This window comes from Tachypleus tridentatus, chromosome 7 (genome assembly GCF_004210375.1).
Source record: "Tachypleus tridentatus isolate NWPU-2018 chromosome 7, ASM421037v1, whole genome shotgun sequence".
Lineage (NCBI taxonomy): Eukaryota > Metazoa > Arthropoda > Merostomata > Xiphosura > Limulidae > Tachypleus > Tachypleus tridentatus.
The window spans coordinates 165,789,596-165,813,372 of record NC_134831.1 but is presented as its reverse complement, the minus strand read 5'-3'; the positions used below and the strand labels follow the sequence as shown (position 1 = coordinate 165,813,372).

At 32.4% G+C, this 23,777-nt stretch overlaps 1 protein-coding gene across 1 annotated transcript in view; it reads left to right on the top strand.

Annotated features, from left to right (window-relative positions):
* The window catches only part of LOC143257133 (organic cation transporter 1-like), a 119,902-nt gene that overhangs the window by 14,826 nt on the left and 81,299 nt on the right, over window positions 1-23,777 (top strand). Inside the window, exon 6 of the mRNA XM_076515413.1 lies at window positions 328-440. Coding sequence (XP_076371528.1) covers window positions 328-440 — 113 coding nt within the window. The remainder of the gene's footprint in view (window positions 1-327; window positions 441-23,777) is intronic.

The following is a 23,777-nucleotide window of genomic DNA, read 5'->3' as shown; positions in this document are numbered from 1 at the left end:
GACACCATGCATACTTAACGTAGCTTGTAGTTCATATAACTAGTATCAGCTTGGTAAAAACCGTAGGATTACAAATATTACATAAATTATTTTCCTTTGTGTAATTATAGTCATAGAAATGTTAACATGGGTTTTAATGGATATATTGTTGCCTTTTATAATTGCATTTCTAACAATGTTTCAGAAGTTCTTAAACTTGACATTGTTTGAATTATATTAACTGATTTTCCATAATACTCTCCAACCAGGAGAGATATATACGTTTGGTGAATGCGGGTTTGCATTTTCTGAAAAAGCAGTTTATTTCATTTCTCATTCGTTTTACAGAAAGTGGAAGAAGAGGCCGAGAGAGAGAAACAGTCTAACACATCACACAATGTGATCGTGTTATTTCGATATCGAAATTTAAGGAAGCATTTTATTCTTCTAACTCTAATCTGGTAAGTTTTTACTTTTGAAAAAAAACGAATGTTGCTGTCTTAAAGGAACATACAGTGAAAACAAACTAATTTTTTCACATAATATAAACTTTAGTAAAATACTCATATCACCTCGTAGGTCATATCTATAACTGTTAATAAACTTTAGTAAAATACTCGTATCATCTCGTAGGTCATGTCTGTAACTGTTAATAAACTTTAGTAAAATACTCGTATCATCTCGTAGGTCATGTCTGTAACTGTTAATAAACTTTAGTAAAATACTCGTATCATCTCGTAGGTCATGTCTGTATCTGTTAATAAACTTTAGTAAAACACTCATATCACCTCGTAGGTCATGTCTGCAACTGTCAATAAACTTTAGTAAAACACTCATATCACCTCGTAGGTCATATATATAACTGTTAATAAACTTTAGTAAAATACTCGTATCATCTCGTAGGTCATGTCTGTAACTGTTAATAAACTTTAGTAAAATACTCGTATCATCTCGTAGGTCATGTCTGTAACTGTTAATAAACTTTAGTAAAATACTCGTATCATCTCGTAGGTCATGTCTGTAACTGTTAATAAACTTTAGTAAAACACTCATATTACCTCGTAGGTCATGTCTGCAACTGTCAATAAACTTTAGTAAAACACTCATATCACCTCGTAGGTCATATCTATAACTGTTAATAAACTTTAGTAAAACACTCATATCACCTCGTAGGTCATGTCTGTTACTGTCAATAAACTTTAGTAAAATACTCGTATCACCTCGTAGGTCATGTCTGTAACTGTTAATAAAAATAATATAGGCAATTCAGCTCTGACAATTATGAAAATCCAAAGAAAGGGTGCAACTCGTTGAAGATAGCTTGTTTGTTTGTTTCTGAATATCGCGCACAGCTACACGAGAGCTATCTGCGCTAGTCGTCCCTAATTTAGAGTGTAAGAGTAGAGAGAAGACAGTTAATCGTCACCTCCAACGCCAACTCTTGAGCTACTCTTTTACCAAAAAATAGTGAGATTGATCGAAACATTATAACTTCCCCACTGCTGAAAAGACGAGCATGTTTGGTGTAACGGAGATTCGAACCAGTGACTCTCAGATTACGAGTCGAGTGTCTTAATCACCTGGCCATACCGGGCCGACGTTCATCGTATGTCAGAATTCAGACACTTGAAATTTCGTTACGAGAACTGTTAATTAACAATTTAACCGTTAAAAACTTTTATAATTCAGATAAGTGGTTTATTGGTTTTGTTGTGTTTGTTAAGCACAGAGCTACGCAATGAGCAATTTGTGCTAAACTTACCACGGGTATCGAAACCCGGTTTATAACATTATAGGCGAACAGGAGACGGGCAATAGAAAATGTATTACATAATTTTTATATTTATCATTTGAAGGCATTTAGAAATCATACGGTAGAAAACATTGTATAAGGACTTTTGTAGAATTATTAGTTATTTAATGTTTAAAAGGTACAGTTCATTTGTTTGTAATCATGCAGAAGCTATACAATTGGCTCTCTATGTACTGCCCAAGACCGGTTTCTAGGGTCTTATTAGTCACTACCTTTATAAATATGTTTTTAACAGCCCAGTTTTGAAAAATATTTGTTTATAAATTTAGAGAAAGATGATTCGTTATGAGATGACTTCAAACTTCTCTTAAAATATTATATTTCATAAATATTTTGTGTGAGGTCTGTTACTGCAGAGGCCAAATGTGTACCAAGCTATAGACTATAACATCCAAAATTTGATTTCAAATGTTGTTGATCTCATTTACTTTTAGCTGTGGCTGACAGTTATGCCAGCTCTTTGGTTTGAAGTTAGATGAAGCCCTTGTGGACATGAGTACTACAAACTGGCATTTCTTTCTAGGTGGCAGTTTTAAACTAGAGGTGGTTGTACCTTAAATATAAAGGGATATTTGACCTGGTCAATACATTAGTGTGTTGCATATATGTTGGAAATACAAATATAAATGATCTTTTTGTGTTAGCTTACTGAGATGTAAGCACTGGTTAGTGAACAGGTTTTTAATAATCTGTAAGGAGTTGGAATGCCTGAACCAAGCTCTAAATTGTTAAATTGTTGTGAAGTTGGCTAAAGATGAGATTATAATTTTGAACAGTGATGTAAGTCACAAAGAATTGGTTTATTTTTGGGGTGGCCAAACTTGCTTGACGTAAGAGCCACATACGATAAACTTGTTTGAGAGCCATAAGACATGAACAGATTTTACACACACATTTTATTGTTACATAAATATTAAGAAATACATAATAATATTTATTCACTTATGTAGTTTTTAAACTGTTAATTTGTATTAGTTTCAATAATCACAAAGTACATGCGTATATATGCAAAATGTTTTCAAAATTTCTGGCTGATTATTGTTTTAACTATATTGGGGGTATTTAATATGGGTCTATGGAAACATCTAAGAAAAATATGCAAATTTACATTTTATTAACATCAAATGAGACTGTCAAAAGGAAAAATAAAAGGGGAAAAACAGATATATTTAATGATATTTATTTGTCTTAGTAAATATCTGGTCAAAACATGTAGGAAAATATGTTAAACAATAAAATTATAGATATTTTAATCAGATACTGCCTTACAAAATTTTAGTCTTATTATAATATTTTCAGACACAGACATTGATACAATTATCAGGCTGTTTATTGCTAGAAGAGATCTTGTGAGTTTCCATCTTGGTTGTGAGTCATTGAAATTCCGGCTGATATGTTGTTAAGGCTGTACAAATTAGTTCCGTCAGGTGTTGATTTGTAAGAATTGCACGAAGCTTCGAATTCACAAACTTCATTACAGAGTACAGTGATTCACAGCAGTATGTTGTGCTGAAAATTGAGTCGCACACTGGTTTTCTTCAGTTCATTATATTTTATTTCTGAAACTTGCTTCCAGAACTCAATTGTAGAATGGGATTTATGGATCATCTTTAGATCCAGGTCCTCCTGTAGTTCAATTAGTTCCATTTCCACAGCATATGATTCTGCAACCAGAGGTTTGAGAACTGGATAACCATCTTTGATCACATCAACCATGAATGGATTTACAAGAAAGACAAAGCAGGGCTTAAGCTTCTGCAAGTCCTCAAACCTGTCTTGGAAATTATCAAGCATTCCTCATAACTTATCTTTGTATTCTTCCAGTTTGTGGTCTTTTATATCAATATCAGGAAATGTATTTACTGTTCTTTTGAGACTGGGAAAGTAACTGAAGTTTCTTAACAATGTCTTTTGGAAAAAGTCTTATTTTATTCTGAAAGCTGAAATTTGTCGGAGTAAGGTCAGAAACAATCTTATCCTTCCCCTGGATTGACAAGTTGAGAGTTTGTAGATCATTTATTATATCGGTAAGTAGCATTAGATCTTACATCCATTCATCATTTCCCAGTTGAAGATAGAATCTCTTCATCAAGAAAAGTAATAATAGACTCCAACATATACACAAACCTATTTAAGACATTGGTGGTTGACAGCCACCTCACAAAGCAGTACAAAGAGACATTACAGGGTTTATCTTCAAGCTCCAGTTCTTCAATAATATTTTAAATTGTCGGTGGATCTACCCATTTACTCGTATGAAATTCACAATTTCAAGAACAAATTTCATAATATCTTTATATTTGAAGTATCTGGGTGCCAGGTGTTTACGATAAATAATGCAATGAACAGGGAGAAACTCTGGAAAGCTAGGATCACTTTTCATAAGTGCAATTAATCCTGCATTTTTCCCCACCATTGCAGGTGCTCCATCTGTTGCAACACTGACAAGTTTATCTAGTGGAATATCAGCATTTATTGAGGCTCTGTCTAGCGCATTTTTAATGTCAACACCACGAGTTGTTTCTTTTATTGCCACTAAGTCCAACATTTCTTCTTTCACAGTTAAATCAGCAGAAACATAACAAACAAATATCACTAGTTGTGGGTTGTCTTGTATGTCTGTTTATTCATTAAGGGCTAAGTTGAATGCAAGGGAATTCTTTAAATCATTTTGCCTACAACATCAACACTGATCTGGGAGGTACGTCTCTCTCTAATGTGGTGTGAGGTATGTGTTGATGCTATTAGTCGCTGAAGTTTTGTGCTATTTGGATCTAACACTGCAAGAACTTCAGCTATATTCTTCTAAACAAATTCATCACCAAAATGTGGGCGTTTGGCACAAACAATATTTCATGATATAAGAAAACTATAATCACTCATTGCATCAACTACCTTACCGAACGTTGTCAACAGTGTCTGGTGATTATTTAGTGATGATTTTAACACAGTTAACTTGTTTTTCGGTAATTCTGATTTAGGTAGGTAATCAGTCGAAACGTTTTTGTGATTAATTTCACAATTATTAGCGTTTCAAATTACTGACTTTTAATGACTGACTAACACATTGCTAATAAGACACAAAGTTTTACTTCCTTTAACAGTGAATACAAAATCATCCTCCCACTCTGGCTTAAAATTTCTATTTTCACCTTCATAATTTCGCTTCTTAGAATTTGATTACGCATCTTCTTCACATAATTTTCACAGACACTTCTAAAAAATTAAAGCGATTCTCCAACACAGTTCGTCTGTAATCTTTGCTTGTATGATTACTGATTCTCTAGTACAATTCCTCTGTAATCCTTGCTTGTATTATTACTGATTCTCCAACACAATTCCTCTGTAATCTTGGCTTGTATGATTACTGATTCCCCACTTCAATTCCTAAATATTCCTTGCTTGTATTATTATTGATTCTCCAACTCAATTCCTCTGTAATCCTTCCTTGCATGTTACTGATTCTCTCGTACAACTCCTCTGTAATCCTTACTTGCATGTTACTGATTCTCTCGTACAATTCCTGTGTAATCCTTTCTTGTATCGTTACTGATTCTCCAACACAATTCCTCTGTATGATTACTGATTCTCTAGTACAATTCCTGTGTAATCCTTTCTCGTATTATAACTGATTCTCCAACACAATTTCTTTGTAATTTTTCCTTCTATGATTACTGATTCTCCAGTATAATTACTCAATATTCCTTGCTTGCATGATTAGTGATTCTCTCATACAATTCCTCTATAATCCCTGTTGTATGATTACTGATTCTCCAGTGCAATTCCTCTCTAATTATTGGTTGTATGATTACTGATTCTCCAACACAATTCCTCTATAATCCTTGCTTGTATGATTACTGATTCTCCAACACAATTCCTCTGTAATCCTTCCTTGTATTATTACTGATTTTCCAACACAATTCCTATGTAATTCTTCCTTGTATTATTACTGATTTTCCAACACAATTCCTATGTAATTCTTCCTTGTATGATTACTGATTCTCCAACACAATTCCTCTGTAATTCTTCCTTAAATGATTACTGATTCTCCAACACAATTCCTCTGTAATCCTTGTTTGTATTATTACTGATTCTCCATCACAATTCTACTCTAATCCTTGCTTGTATTTTTACTGATTCTCCAGTACAATTCCTCTATAATTATTGCTTGTATGATTACTGATTCAAAACACAATTCCTCTGTAATTTTTTCTTTTATTATTACTGATACTTCAACACAATTCATCTGTAATCCTTGCTTGTATGATTACTGATTCTCTAGTACAATTTCTCTATAATCCTTTCTTGTATTATTACTGATTCTCCATCACAATTCCTCTCTAATCATTCCTTGTATGTTACTGATTCTCTGGTACAATTCCTCTGTAATCTTTTCTTGTATTATTACTGATTCTCCAACACAATTCCTCTGTAATCATTGCTTGTATGATTACTGATTCTCCAACACAATTCCTCTATAATCCTTAATTGTATTATTACTGATTCTCCAACACAATTCCTCTGTAATTCTTCCTTGTATGATTACTCATTCTCCAACACAATTCCTCTGTATTCCGTGTTCGTATTATTACTGATTCTCCATGACAATTCCTCTCTAATCCTTGCTTGTATTTTTACTGATTCTCCAGTACAATTACTCAGTATTCCTTGCTTGTATTATTACTGATTCTCTCATACAATTCCTCTCTAATCCTTGCTTGTATGATTACTAATTGTCTAGTACAATTCATCTGTAATCCTTACTTCTATGATTACTGATTCTCCAGTACAATTCCTCATAATTCCTTGCTTGTATGATTACTGATTCTCTACTATAATTCCTCTATAATCCTTGCTTGTATTATTACTGATTCTCCAACACAATTCCTCTGTAATCTTTGCTTGTATCATTACTGATTCCCCAGTTCAATTCCTAAATATTCCTTGCTTGTATGATTACTGATTCTCCAGTACAATCCCTCTCTAATCCTTCCTTGTATGATTACTAATTCTCTAGTACAATTCCTCTGTAAATATTGCTTCTATGATTACTGATTCTCCAACACAATTCCTCTGTAATCCTTGCTTGTATTATTATTGATTCTCCAACACAATTCCTCTGTAATCCTTACTTGTATGTTACTGATTCTCTCGTACAATTCCTCTGTAATCCTTTCTTGTATCATTACTGATTCTCCAACACAATTCCTCTGTATGATTACTCATTCTCTAGTACAATTCCTGTGTAATCCTTTCTCGTATTATTACTGATTCTTCAACACAATTCCTCTCTAATCTTTCCTTGTATGATTACTGATTCTCCAGTGCAATTCCTAAATATTCCTTGCTTGTATGATTACTAATTCTTTAGTACAATTCCTCTGTAATTATTGCTTGTATGATTACTGATTCTCAAGTGCAATTCCTAAATGTTCCTTGCTTGTATGATTACTGATTCTCTAGTACAATTCCTCTCTAATTATTGCTTGTATAATTACTGATTCTCCATCACAATTCCTCTATAATTTTTGCTTCTATTATTACTGATACTCCAACACAATTCCACTGTAATTCTTGCTTGTATTATTACTGATTCTCCAACACAATTCCTCTGTAATCCTTGCTTGTATTATTACTGATTCTCCAACACAATTCCACTGTAATTCATTCTTGTATGATTACTGATTCTCCAACACAATTCCTCTGTAATTCTTCCTTGTATGATTACTGATTCTCCAACACAATTCCTCAGTAATCCTTGTTTGTATTATTACTGATTCTCCATCACAATTCCTCTCTAATCCTTCCTTGTATGTTACAGATTCTCTGGTACAATTCCTCTGTAATCTTTTCTTGTATTATTACTCATTCTCCAACACAATTCCTCTGTAATCCTTGCTTGTATTATTACTGATTCTCCAACACAATTCCTCTGTAATTCTTCCTTGTATGGTTACTCATTCTCCAACACAATTCCTCAGTATTCCTTACTTGTATTATTATTGATTGTCCAACACAATTTTTCTGTAATCCTTACTTCTATGTTACTGATTCTCTAGTACAATTTCTCTGTTATCCGTGCTTGTATGATTACTGATTCTCCAGTGCAATTCCTAAATATTCCTTGCTTGTATGATTACTAATTCTCTAGTACAATTCCTTTGTAATTACTGCTTGTATGATTACTGATTCTCCAACACAATTCCTCTGTAATTCTTGCTTGTATTATTACTGATTCTCCAAACAATTCCTCTCTAATCCTTCCTTGTATGTTACTTATTCTCTCGTACAATTCCTCTGTAATCCTTTTTTGTATTATTCCTGATTCTCTCATACAATTCCTGTATAATTCTTGCTTGTATGATTACTAATTCTCTAGTACAATTCCTCTCTAATTATTGCTTGTATAATTACTGATTCTCCAACACAATTCCTCTGTAATCCTTGCTTGTATTATTACTGATTCTCCAACACAATTCCTCTGTAATTCTTCCTTGTATGATTACTGATTCTCCAACACAATTCCTCTGTAATCCTTGTTTGTATTATTACTGATTCTCCATCACAATAACTCTTTAATCCTTCCTTGTATGTTACAGATTCTCTGGTACAATTCCTCTGTAATCTTTTCTTGTATTATTACTCATTCTCCAACACAATTCCTCTGTAATCTTTGATTCTATGATTACTGATTCTCCAACACAATTCCTCTGTAATCCTTGCTTGTATGATTACTGATTCTCCAAACAATTCCTCTGTAATTCTTCCTTGTATGATTACTCATTCTCCAACACAATTTCTCAGTATTCCTTACTTGTATTATTATTGATTCTCCAACACAATTCCTCTGTAATCCTTACTTCTATGTTACTGATTCTCTAGTACAATCCCTCTGTTATCCGTGCTTGTATGATTACTGATTCTCCAGTGCAATTCCTAAATATTCCTTGCTTGTATGATTACTAATTCTCTAGTACAATTCCTTTGTAATTACTGCTTGTATGATTACTGATTCTCCAACACAATTCCTCTGTAATTCTTGCTTGTATTATTACTGATTCTCCATAACAATTCCTCTCTAATCCTTCCTTGTATGTTACTAATTCTCTAGTACAATTCATCTGTAATTCTTACTTCTATTATTACTGATTCTTTCATACAATTCCTCTCTAATCCTTGCTTGTATGATTACTAATTCTCTAGTACAATTCATCTATAATTCTTACTTCTATGATTACTGATTCTCCAGTACAATTCCTCAGAATTCCTTCTTTGTATGATTACTGATTCTCTACTATAATTCCTCTATAATCCTTGCTTGTATTATTACTGATTCTCCAACACAATTCCTCTGTAATCTTTGCTTGTATGATTACTGATTCTCCAGTACAATTCCTCTCTAATCCTTCCTTGAATGATTACTAATTCTCCAACACAATTCCTCTGTATGATTACTGATTCTCTAGTACAATTCCTGTGTAATCCATTCTCGTATTATTACTGATTCTCCAACACAATTCCTCTGTAACCTTTCCTTGTTTGATTACTCATTCTCCAGTAAAATTACTCAACATTCTTTGCTAGTATGATTACTGATTCTCTCATACAATTCCTCAATAATCCTTGCTTGTATGATTACTAATTCTCTAGTACAATTCCTCTGTAATTCTTGCTTTTATGATTACTCATTCTCCAGTGCAATTCCTAAATATTCCTTGTTTGTATTATTACTGATTCTCCATCACAATTCCTCTCTAAGCCTTCCTTGTATGTTACTGATTCTCTGGTACAATTCCTTTGTAATCTTTTCTTGTATGATTACTGATTCTCAAACACAATTCCTCTGTAATCCTTCCTTGTATCATTACTCATTCTCCAACACAATTCCTCTGTAATTCTTCCTTGTATGATTACTGATTCTCCAACATAATTCCTCTGTAATCCTTGTTTGTATTATTACTGATTCTTTATCACAATTCCTCTCTAATCCTTGCTTGTATTTTTACTGATTCTCTAGTACAATTCCTCTGTACTTCTTGCTTGTATTATTACTGATTCTTCAACACAATTCCTCTGTAATCCTTGCTTGTATGATTACTGATTCTCTAGTACAATTTCTCTGTAATCCTAGCTTGTATTATTACTGATTCTCCATCACAAATCCTCTCTAATCTTTCCTTGTATGTTACTGATTCTCTGGTGCAATTCTTTTCTAATCTTTTCTTGTATTATTACTGATTGTTTATCACAATTCCTTTGTAATCTTTGATTGTATGATTACTCATTCTCCAACACAATTTCTCTGTATTCCGTGTTTGTATTATTACTGATTCTCCATCACAATTCCTCTCTAATCCTTGCTTGTATTTTTACTCATTCTCCAGTACAATTCCTCAGTATCCCTTGCTTCTATTATTATTGATTCTCCAACACAATTCCTCTGTAATCCTTACTTCTATGTTACTGATTCTCTAGTACAATTCCTCTGTAATCCGTGCTTGTATGATTACTGATTCTCCATTGCAATTCCTAAATATTCCTTATTTGAATGATTACTGATTCTCCAACACAATTCCTCTGTAATTGTTGCTTGTATTATTACTGATTCTCCATAACAATTCCTCTCTAATCCTTCCTTGTATGTTACTGATTTTCTCGTACAATTTCTCTGTAATCCTTTCTTGTATTATTCCTGATTCTCTCATACAATTCCTCTATCAACCTTGCTTCTATGATTACTAATTCTCTAGTACAATTCATCTGTAATTCTTGCTTCTATGATTACTCATTCTCCAGTGCAATTCCTAAATATTCCTTGTTTGTATTATTACTGATTCTCCATCACAATTCCTCTCTAAGCCTTCCTTGTATGTTACTGATTCTCTCGTACAATTCCTTTGTAATCTTTTCTTGTATGATTACTGATTCTCCATCACAATTCCTCTCTAAGCCTTCCTTGTATCATTACTCATTCTCCAACACAATTCCTCTGTAATTCTTCCTTGTATGATTACTGATTCTCCAACATAATTCCTCTGTAATCCTTGTTTGTATTATTACTGATTCTTTATCACAATTCCTCTCTAATCCTTGCTTGTATTTTTACTAATTCTCTAGTACAATTCCTCTGTACTTCTTGCTTGTATTATTACTGATTCTTCAACACAATTCCTCTGTAATCCTTGCTTGTATGATTACTGATTCTCTAGTACAATTTCTCTGTAATCCTAGCTTGTATTATTACTGATTCTCCATCACAAATCCTCTCTAATCTTTCCTTGTATGTTACTGATTCTCTGGTGCAATTCTTTTCTAATCTTTTCTTGTATTATTACTGATTGTTTATCACAATTCCTTTGTAATCTTTGATTGTATGATTACTCATTCTCCAACACAATTTCTCTGTATTCCGTGTTTGTATTATTACTGATTCTCCATCACAATTCCTCTCTAATCCTTCCTTGTATGTTACAGATTCTCTGGTACAATTCCTCTGTAATCTTTTCTTGTATTATTACTCATTCTCCAACACAATTCCTCTGTAATCCTTGCTTGTATTATTACTGATTCTCCAACACAATTCCTCTGTAATTCTTCCTTCTATGATTACTGATTCTCCAACACAATTACTCTGTAATTCTTCCTTGTATGGTTACTCATTCTCCAACACAATTCCTCAGGATTCCTTACTTGTATTATTATTGATTGTCCAACACAATTTTTCTGTAATCCTTACTTCTATGTTACTGATTCTCTAGTACAATTCCTCTGTTATCCGTGCTTGTATGATTACTGATTCTCCAGTGCAATTCCTAAATATTCCTTGCTTGTATGATTACTAATTCTCTAGTACAATTCCTTTCTAATTACTGCTTGTATGATTACTGATTCTTCAACACAATTCCTCTGTAATCCTTGCTTGTATGATTACTGATTCTCTAGTACAATTTCTCTGTAATCCTAGCTTGTATTATTACTGATTCTCCATCACAAATCCTCTCTAATCCTTCCTTGTATGTTACTGATTCTCTGGTGCAATTCTTCTCTAATCTTTTCTTGTATTATTACTGATTGTTTATCACAATTCCTTTGTAATCTTTGATTGTATGATTACTCATTCTCCAACACAATTTCTCTGTATTCCGTGTTTGTATTATTACTGATTCTCCATCACAATTCCTCTCTAATCCTTGCTTGTATTTTTACTCATTCTCCAGTACAATTCCTCAGTATCCCTTGCTTCTATTATTATTGATTCTCCAACACAATTCCTCTGTAATCCTTACTTCTATGTTACTGATTCTCTAGTACAATTCCTCTGTAATCCGTGCTTGTATGATTACTGATTCTCCATTGCAATTCCTAAATATTCCTTATTTGAATGATTACTGATTCTCCAACACAATTCCTCTGTAATTGTTGCTTGTATTATTACTGATTCTCCATAACAATTCCTCTCTAATCCTTCCTTGTATGTTACTGATTTTCTCGTACAATTTCTCTGTAATCCTTTCTTGTATTATTCCTGATTCTCTCATACAATTCCTCTATCAACCTTGCTTCTATGATTACTAATTCTCTAGTACAATTCATCTGTAATTCTTGCTTCTATGATTACTGATTTTCCAGTACAATTCCTCAGAATTCCTTGCTTGTATGATTACTGATTCTCTACTATAAATCCTCTGTAATCCTTGCTTGTATTATTATTGATTCTCCAACACAATTCCTCTGTAATCCTTCATTGTATTATTACTGATTCTCCAACATAATTCGTCTGTAAGTCTTGCTTGTACGATTAATTATTCTCCAACACAATTCGTGTGTAATTCTTGCTTGTATGATTAATGATTCTCTAGTACAATTTCTCTGTAATCATTTCTTGAATTATTACTGATTCTCCAGTGCAATTCCTAAATATTCCTTGCTTGTATGATTACTCATTCTCCAGTACAATTATTCAATATTTCTTGCTTGCATGATTACTGATTCTCTCGTACAATTCCTCTATAATCCTTGCTTGTATTATTACTGATTCTCCAACACTATTCCTTTGTTATTCTTGCTTGTATGATTACTGATTCTCCAACTCAATTCCTCAGTTATCATTTCTTTTATTATTACTGATTCTCCATCACAATTCCTCTCTTAACCTTGCTTGTATTATTACTGATTCTCCAATACAGTTCCTAAATATTCCTTTCTTGTATGATTACTGATTCTCCAACACAATTCCTCTGCAATCCTTGCTTGTATGATTACTGATTTTCCAACACTATTCCTCTGTAATTCTTGCTTGTATGATAACTGCTTCTGCAACCCAATTCCTCTATAATCCTTGCTTGTATGATTACTGATTCTCCAGTACAATTCTAAATATTCCTTGCTTGTATGATAACTATTTCTCTAGAACAATTTTTTTGTAATTATTACTAGTATGATTAATGATTCTCCCACAAAATTCCTCGGTAATACTTGCTTGTATGTTACTGATTCTTTTATACAATTCCTCTGTAATTCTTGCTTTTATTATTACTGATTCTCTAACACAATTCCTCTGCAATCCTTGCTTGTATTGTTACTGATTATCCATTACGATTTTTTCTAATTTTTGTTTGTATTATTACTGATTCTCCAGTACAATTCCTAAATATTCTTGCTTGTATTTTTACTGATTCTCTCGTACAATTCCTCTCTAACCCTTACTTGTATGATTACTTATTCTCTACTACAATTCCTCTGTAATCCTTGCTTGTATTATTACTGATTCTCCAACACAATTCCACTGTAATTCATTCTTGTATGATTACTGATTCTCCAACACAATTCCTCTGTAATTCTTCCTTGTATGATTACTGATTCTCCAACACAATTCCTCAGTAATCCTTGTTTGTATTATTACTGATTCTCCAACACAATTCCTCAGTAATCCTTGTTTGTATTATTACTGATTCTCCATCACAATTCCTCTCTAATCCTTCCTTGTATTATTACTCATTCTCCAACACAATTCCTCTGTAATCCTTGCTTGTATTATTACTGATTCTCCAACACAATTCCTCTGTAATTCTTCCTTCTATGATTACTGATTCTCCAACACAATTACTCTGTAATTCATCCTTGTATGGTTACTCATTCTCCAACACAATTCCTCAGTATCCTTACTTGTATTATTATTGATTGTCCAACACAATTTTTCTGTAATCCTTACTTCTATGTTACTGATTCTCTAGTACAATTCCTCTGTTATCCGTGCTTGTATGATTACTGATTCTCCAGTGCAATTCCTAAATATTCCTTGCTTGTATGATTACTAATTCTCTAGTACAATTCCTTTGTAATTACTACTTGTATGATTACTGATTCTCCAACACAATTCCTCTGTAATTCTTGCTTGTATTATTACTGATTCTCCATAACATTTCCTCTCTAATCCTTCCTTGTATGTTACTTATTCTCTCGTACAATTCCTCTGTAATCCTTTTTTGTATTATTCCTGATTCTCTCATACAATTCCTGTATAATTCTTGCTTGTATGATTACTAATTCTCTAGTACAATTCCTGTCTAATTATTGCTTGTATAATTACTGATTCTCCAACACAATTCCTCTGTAATCCTTGCTTGTATTATTACTGATTCTCCAACACAATTCCTCTGTAATTCTTCCTTGTATGATTACTGATTCTCCAACACAATTCCTCTGTAATCCTTGTTCGTATTATTACTGATTCTCCATCACAATTCCTCTTTAATCCTTCCTTGTATGTTACAGATTCTCTGGTACAATTCCTCTGTAATCTTTTCTTGTATTATTACTCATTCTCCAACACAATTCCTCTGTAATCTTTGATTCTATGATTACTGATTCTCCAACACAATTCCTCTGTAATCCTTGCTTGTATGATTACTGATTCTCCAAACAATTCCTCTGTAATTCTTCCTTGTATGATTACTCATTCTCCAACACAATTTCTCAGTATTCCTTACTTGTATTATTATTGATTCTCCAACACAATTCCTCTGTAATCCTTACTTCTATGTTACTGATTCTCTAGTACAATCCCTCTGTTATCCGTGCTTGTATGATTACTGATTCTCCAGTGCAATTCCTAAATATTCCTTGCTTCTATGATTACTAATTCTCTAGTACAATTCCTTTGTAATTACTGCTTGTATGATTACTGATTCTCCAACACAATTCCTCTGTAATTCTTGCTTGTATTATTACTGATTCTTCATAACAATTCCTCTCTAATCCTTCCTTGTATGTTACTAATTCTCTAGTACAATTCATCTGTAATTCTTACTTCTATTATTACTGATTCTTTCATACAATTCCTCTCTAATCCTTGCTTGTATGATTACTAATTCTCTAGTACAATTCATCTATAATTCTTACTTCTATGATTACTGATTCTCCAGTACAATTCCTCAGAATTCCTTCCTTGTATGATTACTGATTCTCTACTATAATTCCTCTATAATCCTTGCTTGTATTATTACTGATTCTCCAACACAATTCCTCTGTAATCTTTGCTTGTATGATTACTGATTCTCCAGTACAATTCCTCTCTAATCCTTCCTTGAATGATTACTAATTCTCCAACACAATTCCTCTGTATGATTACTGATTCTCTAGTACAATTCCTATGTAATCCATTCTCGTATTATTACTGATTCTCCAACACAATTCCTCTGTAATCTTTCCTTGTTTGATTACTCATTCTCCAGTAAAATTACTCAACATTCTTTGCTAGTATGATTACTGATTCTTCATAACAATTCCTCTCTAATCCTTCCTTGTATGTTACTAATTCTCTAGTACAATTCATCTGTAATTCTTACTTCTATTATTACTGATTCTTTCATACAATTCCTCTCTAATCCTTGCTTGTATGATTACTAATTCTCTAGTACAATTCATCTGTAATTCTTGCTTCTATGATTACTCATTCTCCAGTGCAATTCCTAAATATTCCTTGTTTGTATTATTACTGATTCTCCAACACAATTCCTCTATAATTCTTCCTTGTATGATTACTGATTCTTCAACATAATTCCTCTGTAATCCTTGTTTGTATTATTACTGATTCTTTATCACAATTCCTCTCTAATCCTTGCTTGTATTTTTACTGATTCTCTAGTACAATTCCTCTGTACTTCTTGCTTGTATTATTACTGATTCTTCAACACAATTCCTCTGTAATCCTTGCTTGTATGATTACTGATTCTCTAGTACAATTTCTCTGTAATCCTAGCTTGTATTATTACTGATTCTCCATCACAAATCCTCTCTAATCCTTCCTTGTATGTTACTGATTCTCTGGTGCAATTCTTCTCTAATCTTTTCTTGTATTATTACTGATTGTTTATCACAATTCCTTTGTAATCTTTGATTGTATGATTACTCATTCTCCAACACAATTTCTCTGTATTCCGTGTTTGTATTATTACTGATTCTCCATCACAATTCCTCTCTAATCCTTGCTTGTATTTTTACTCATTCTCCAGTACAATTCCTCAGTATCCTTTGCTTCTATTATTATTGATTCTCCAACACAATTCCTCTGTAATCCTTACTTCTATGTTACTGATTCTCTAGTACAATTCCTCTGTAATCCGTGCTTGTATGATTACTGATTCTCCATTGCAATTCCTAAATATTCCTTATTTGAATGATTACTGATTCTCCAACACAATTCCTCTGTAATTGTCGCTTGTATTATTACTGATTCTCCATAACAATTCCTCTCTAATCCTTCCTTGTATGTTACTGATTTTCTCGAACAATTTCTCTATAATCCTTTCTTGTATTATTCCTGATTCTCTCATACAATTCCTCTATCAACCTTGCTTCTATGATTACTAATTCTCTAGTACAATTCATCTGTAATTCTTGCTTCTATGATTACTGATTTTCCAGTACAATTCCTCAGAATTCCTTGCTTGTATGATTACTGATTCTCTACTATAAATCCTCTGTAATCCTTGCTTGTATTATTATTGATTCTCCAACACAATTCCTCTGTAATCCTTCATTGTATTATTACTAATTCTCCAACATAATTCGTCTGTAAGTCTTGCTTGTACGATTAATTATTCTCCAACACAATTCGTGTGTAATTCTTGCTTGTATGATTAATGATTCTCTAGTACAATTTCTCTGTAATCATTTCTTGAATTATTACTGATTCTCCAGTGTAATTCCTAAATATTCCTTCCTTGTATGATTACTCATTCTCTAGTACAATTATTCAATATTCCTTGCTTGCATGATTAATGATTCTCCAAAACTATTCCTTTGTAATTCTTGCTTGTATGATTACTGATTCTCCAACACAATTCCTCTGTAATCGTTGCTTGTATGACTACTGATTCTCCAGTGCAATTCCTAAATATTGCTTGCTTGTATGATTACTAATTCTCTAGCACAATTCCTATGTAAAAATTGCTTGTATGATTTCTGATTCTCCAACTCAATTCCTCTGTTATCCTTGCTTGTAACTTACTGATTCTGTAGTACAATTTTTCTGTAATCCTTACTTGTATTATTACTGATTCTCTCTCACAATTCCTCACTAATCCTTGCTTGTATTATTACTAATTCTCCATCACAATTCCTCTCTAATCCTTGCTCGTAATATTACTGATTCTCCAACACAATTTGTCTGTAATTCTTGCTTGTATGATTACAAATTCTCTAGTACAATTCCTCTGTAATTCTTGTTTGTAAGATTACTGATTATCCAAAACAATTCCTCTGTATTCTTTCCTTGTATTATTACTGATTCTCCAACATAATTCGTCTGTAATTCTTGCTTGTATGATTAATGATTCTCCAACACAATTCGTCTGTAATTCTTGCTTGCATGATTAATGATTCTCTAGTACAATTTCTCTGTAATCCTTTCTTGAATTATTACTGATTCTCCAGTGCAATTCCTAAATATTCCTTTCTTGTATGATTAGTGAATCTCCAGTACAATTATTCAATATTTCTTGCTTGCATGATTACTGATTCTCTCGTACAAATCCTCTATATTCCTTACTTGTATTATTACTGATTCTCCAACACTATTCCTTTGTAATTCTTGCTTGTATGATTACTGATTCTCCAACACAATTCCTCTGTTATCCTTTCTTTTATTATTACTGATTCTCCAATACAGTTCCTAAATATTCCTTTCTTGTATGATTACTGATTCTCCATCACAATTCCTCTGTAATCCTTGCTTCTATGATTACTGATTTTCCAACACTATTCCTGTGTAATTCTTGCTTGTATGATAACTGATTCTGCAACCCAATTCCTCTATAATCCTTGCTTGTATGATTACTCATTCTCCAACACAATTCGTCTGTAATTTTTGCTTGTATGATTACTGATTCTCTAGTACAATTCCTCTGTACTCCTTTCTTGTATTATTACTGATTCTCCAGTGTAATTCATAAATATTCCTTGCTTGTATCATTACTGATTCTCCAGTAAAATTACTCAATATTCCTTCCTTGTATGATTACTGATTCTCTAGAACCATTCCTCTGTAATCCTTATTTGTATGATTACTGATTCTCCAACACAATTCCTCTGTAATCCTCGCTTGTATGATTATTGATTCATCAACACTATTCCTCTGTAATTCTTGCTTGTATGATTACTGATTCTCCAACACAATTCATCTGTAATCCTTGGTTGTATGATTACTGATTCTCCAGTACAATTCCTAAATATTCCCTGCTTGTGTGATTACTGATTCTCTAGTACAATTCCACTCTAATCCTTGCTTGACGATTACTAATTTTCTAGTACAATTCTTCTGTAATTATTCTTTGTATGATTACTGATTCTCCAGTGCAATTAAAAATATTTTTTACTTGTATGATAACTATTTCTCTAGAACAATTTTTCTGTAATTATTACTTGTATGATTACTGATTCTCCAACACAATTGCTCGGTAATACTTGCTTGTATGTTACTGATTCTTTAGTACAATTCCTCTGTAATCCTTCCTTGTATGATTTCTTATTCTCTCGTACAATTCCTCTATAATCCTTGCTTGTATCATTACTGATTCATTAGTGCAATTCTAAATATTCCTTACTTGTGTGAAAATATTTCTCTAGAACAATTCCTCTGTAATTATTGCTTGTATGATTACTTATTCTCCAACACAATTGCTTTGTAATTCTTGCTTGTATGTTACTCATTCTCTAGTACAATTCCTTTGTAATCAGTAATGATTACTGATTCTCCAGGGTAATTCCTAAATATTCCTTGCTTCTATGATAACTAATTCTCTAATACAATTCCTTTTTAATTCTTGCTTGTATTATTACTGATTCTCTAACACAATTCCTCTGCAATCCTTGCTTGTATTGTTGCTGATTATCCATCACAATTTTTTTCTAATTTTTGCTTGTATTATTACTGATTCTTCAGTACAATTCCTCTATAACCCTTACTTGTATGATTACTGATTCTCTCGTACAATTCCTCTATAACCCTTACTTGTATGATTATTTATTCTCTCGTACAATTCCTCTATAATCCTAGCTTGTATGACTATTCATTCTCTAGTACAATTCTTCTGTAATTCTTGCTTGTATTATTACTGATACTCCATCACAATTCTTCTCTATTCCTTGCTTGTATTATTACTGATTCTCCAGTACAATTCCTAAATATTCCTTACTTGTATGGTTACTCATTCTCTAGTACTATTCCTCTGTAATTCTTGCTTCTATGATTACTGATTCTCTAGTACAATTCCTCTGTAATCCTTTCTTGTATTATTACTGATTCTCCAGTACAATTACTCAATATTCCTTGCTTGTATAATAACTAATTCTCTAGTACAATTCCTCTGTAATTCTTGCTTGTTAGATTACTGATTCTCCATCACAATTTCTCTCTAATCCTTTCTTGTATTATTACTGATTCTCCAGTATAATTACTCAATATTCCTTGCTTGTATAAGTACTTATTCTCTAGTACAATTCCTCTATAATTATTGTTTGTATGATCACTGATTCTCCAACACAATTTTTCTATATATTGTTACTCATTCTCCAACACAATTTTTCTATAATCCTTGCTTGTATTATTACTGATTCTCCAACACAATTCCACTGTAATCCTTGCTTGTATTATTACTGATTCTCCAACACAATTCGTCTCTAATTGTTGCTTTATGATTACTGATTTTCTAGTACAATTCCTCTGTATTTTTTTTTGTATTATTACTGATTCTCCAATGCAATTTCTAAATATTCCTTGCTTGTATCCTCACTCCTTCTCCAGTACAATTACTCAATATTCCTTGCTTACTCATTATCTAGTACTATTCCTCTGTAATTCTTGCTTCTATGATTACTGATTCTCTAGTACAATTCCTCTGTAATCCTTTCTTGTATTATTACTGATTCTCCAGTACAATTACTCAATATTCCTTTCTTAGATGATAACTATTCCTCTAGAACAATTCCTCTCTAATTATTCCTTTTATGATTACTGATTTTCCAACACAATTGCTCGGTAATCCTTGCTTGTATATTACTGATTCTCTAGAACAATTCCTCTGTAATCCTTGCTTGTATGATTACTTATTCTCTCCTACAATTTCTCTATAATCCTTGCTTGTATGATTACTGATTCTCCAACACAATTACTCTCTAATCCTTGCTTGTATGGTTACTGATTCTCCAACACAATTACTCTGTAATCCTTGCTTGTATGGTTACTGATTCATTTGTGCAATTCTAAATATTCCTTACTTGTGTGATAAATATTTCTCTAGAACAATTCCTCTCTAATCCTTACGTGTGTGATAAATATTTCTCTAGAACAATTCCTCTGTAATCCTTGCTTGTATGATTACTGATCCTCTAGTACAATTCCTCTGTAATCCTTCCTTGTATGATTACTAATTTTCTTGTACAATTCCTCTGTAATTATTGTTTCTATCATTAGATTACTGATTCTCCAACACAATTTCTGTGTAATTCTTGATTGTATGATTACTGATTCTCCAACACAATTCCTCTGTAATACTTGCTTGAATTATTACTGATTCTCCAACACAATTCGTCTCTAATTCTTGCGTGTATGTTTACGGATTCTCTGGTGCAATTCCTCTGTCATCCTTTTTTGTATTTTTACTGATTCTCCAGTACAATTACTCAATATCTTTTACTTGTATGATTACTGATTCTCTCGTACAATTCCTCTATAATCCTCATCCATATGATTACTGATTCTCCAACACTATTCCTCTGTAATTCTTACTTGTATGATTTCTCATTGTCCAACACAATTTTTCTGTAATCTTTGCTTCTATGATTACTGATTCTCCAACACAATTCCTCTGTAATTCTCTCTTGTATTATTACTCATTCTCCAACACAATTCCTCTGTAATTCGTTCTTGTATTATTACTCATTCTCCAGTGCAATACCCAATTCCTCTGTAATCCTTGCTTATATTATTCCTGATTCTCCAACACAATTCGTCTGTAATTTTTGCTTGTATGATTACTGATTCTCTAGTACAATTCCTCTGTACTCTTTCTTGTATTATTACTGATTCTCCAGTGTAATTCATAAATATTTTTTGCTTGTATCATTACTGATTCTCCAGTAAAATTACTCAATATTCCTTCCTTGTATGATTACTGATTCTCTAGTACCATTACTCTGTAATCCTTACTTGTATTATTACTGATTCTCCAACACAATTCCTCTGTAATCCTCGCTTGTATGATTATTGATTCATCAACACTATTTTTCTATAATTCTTGCTTGTATGATTACTGATTCTCCAACACAATTTTTCTGTAATTATTACTTGTATGATTACTGATTCTCCAGTACAATTCCTAAATATTCCTTGCTTGTGTGATTACTGATTCTCTAGTACAATTCCACTCTAATCCTTGCTTGACGATTACTAATTTTCTAGTACAATTCTTCTGTAATTATTCTTTGTATGATTACTGATTCTCCAGTGCAATTATAAATATTTTTTACTTGTATGATAACTATTTCTCTAGAACAATTTTTCTGTAATTATTACTTGTATGATTACTGATTCTCCAACAAAATTGCTCGGTAATACTTGCTTGTATGTTACTGATTCTTTAGTACAATTCCTCTGTAATCCTTCCTTGTATGATTACTGATTCTCCAACAAAATTGCTCGGTAATACTTGCTTGTATGTTACTGATTCTTTAGTACAATTCCTCTGTAATCCTTCCTTGTATGATTTCTTATTCTCTCGTACAATTCCTCTATAATCCTTGCTTGTATGATTACTGATTTTCCAACACAATTCCTCTCTAATCCTTGCTTGTATCATTACTGATTCATTAGTGCAATTCTAAATATTCCTTACTTGTGTGAAAATATTTCTCTAGAACAATTCCTCTGTAATTATTGCTTGTATGATTACTTATTCTCCAACACAATTGCTTTGTAATTCTTGCTTGTATGTTACTCATTCTCTAGTACAATTCCTCTGTAATCAGTAATGATTACTGATTCTCCAGGGTAATTCCTAAATATTCCTTGCTTCTATGATAACTAATTCTCTAATACAATTCCTTTTTAATTCTTGCTTGTATTATTACTGATTCTCTAACACAATTCCTCTGCAATCCTTGCTTGTATTGTTGCTGATTATCCATCACAATTTTTTTCTAATTTTTGCTTGTATTATTACTGATTCTCTAGTACAATTCCTCTGTACTCTTTCTTGTATGATTACTCATTCTCCAGTACAATTATTCAATATTTCTTGCTTGCATGATTACTGATTCTCTCGTACAATTCCTCTATAATCCTTGCTTGTATTATTACTGATTCTCCAACACTATTCCTTTGTTATTCTTGCTTGTATGATTACTGATTCTCCAACTCAATTCCTCAGTTATCATTTCTTTTATTATTACTGATTCTCCATCACAATTCCTCTCTTAACCTTGCTTGTATTATTACTGATTCTCCAATACAGTTCCTAAATATTCCTTTCTTGTATGATTACTGATTCTCCAACACAATTCCTCTGCAATCCTTGCTTGTATGATTACTGATTTTCCAACACTATTCCTCTGTAATTCTTGCTTGTATGATTACTGATTCTGCAACCCAATTCCTCTATAATCCTTGCTTGTATGATTACTGATTCTCCAGTACAATTCTAAATATTCCTTGCTTGTATGATAACTATTTCTCTAGAACAATTTTTTTGTAATTATTACTTGTATGATTACTGATTCTCCCACAAAATTCCTCGGTAATACTTGCTTGTATGTTACTGATTCTTTTATACAATTCCTCTGTAATTCTTGCTTTTATTATTACTGATTCTCTAACACAATTCCTCTGTAATCCTTGCTTGTATTGTTACTGATTATCCATTACGATTTTTTTCTAATTTTGTTTGTATTATTACTGATTCTCCAGTACAATTCCTAAATATTCTTGCTTGTATTTTTACTGATTCTCTCATACAATTCCTCTCTAACCCTTGCTTGTATGATTACTGATTCTCTACTACAATTCCTCTGTAATCCTTGCTTGTATTATTACTGATTCTCCAACACAATTCCTCTGTAATTCATTCTTGTATGATTACTGATTCTCCAACACAATTCCTCTGTAATTCTTGCTTGTATGATTACTGATTCTCCAACACAATTCCTCTGTAATCCTTGTTTGTATTATTACTGATTCTCCAACACAATTCCTCTGTAATCCTTGTTTGTATTATTACTGATTCTCCATCACAATTCCTCTGTAATCCTTGCTTGTATTATTACTGATTCTCCAACACAATTCCTCTGTAATCCTTGCTTGTATTATTACTGATTCTCCAACACAATTCCTCTGTAATTCTTCCTTGTATGATTACTGATTCTCCAACACAATTCCTCTGTAATTCTTCCTTGTATGATTACTGATTCTCCAACACAATTCCTCTGTATC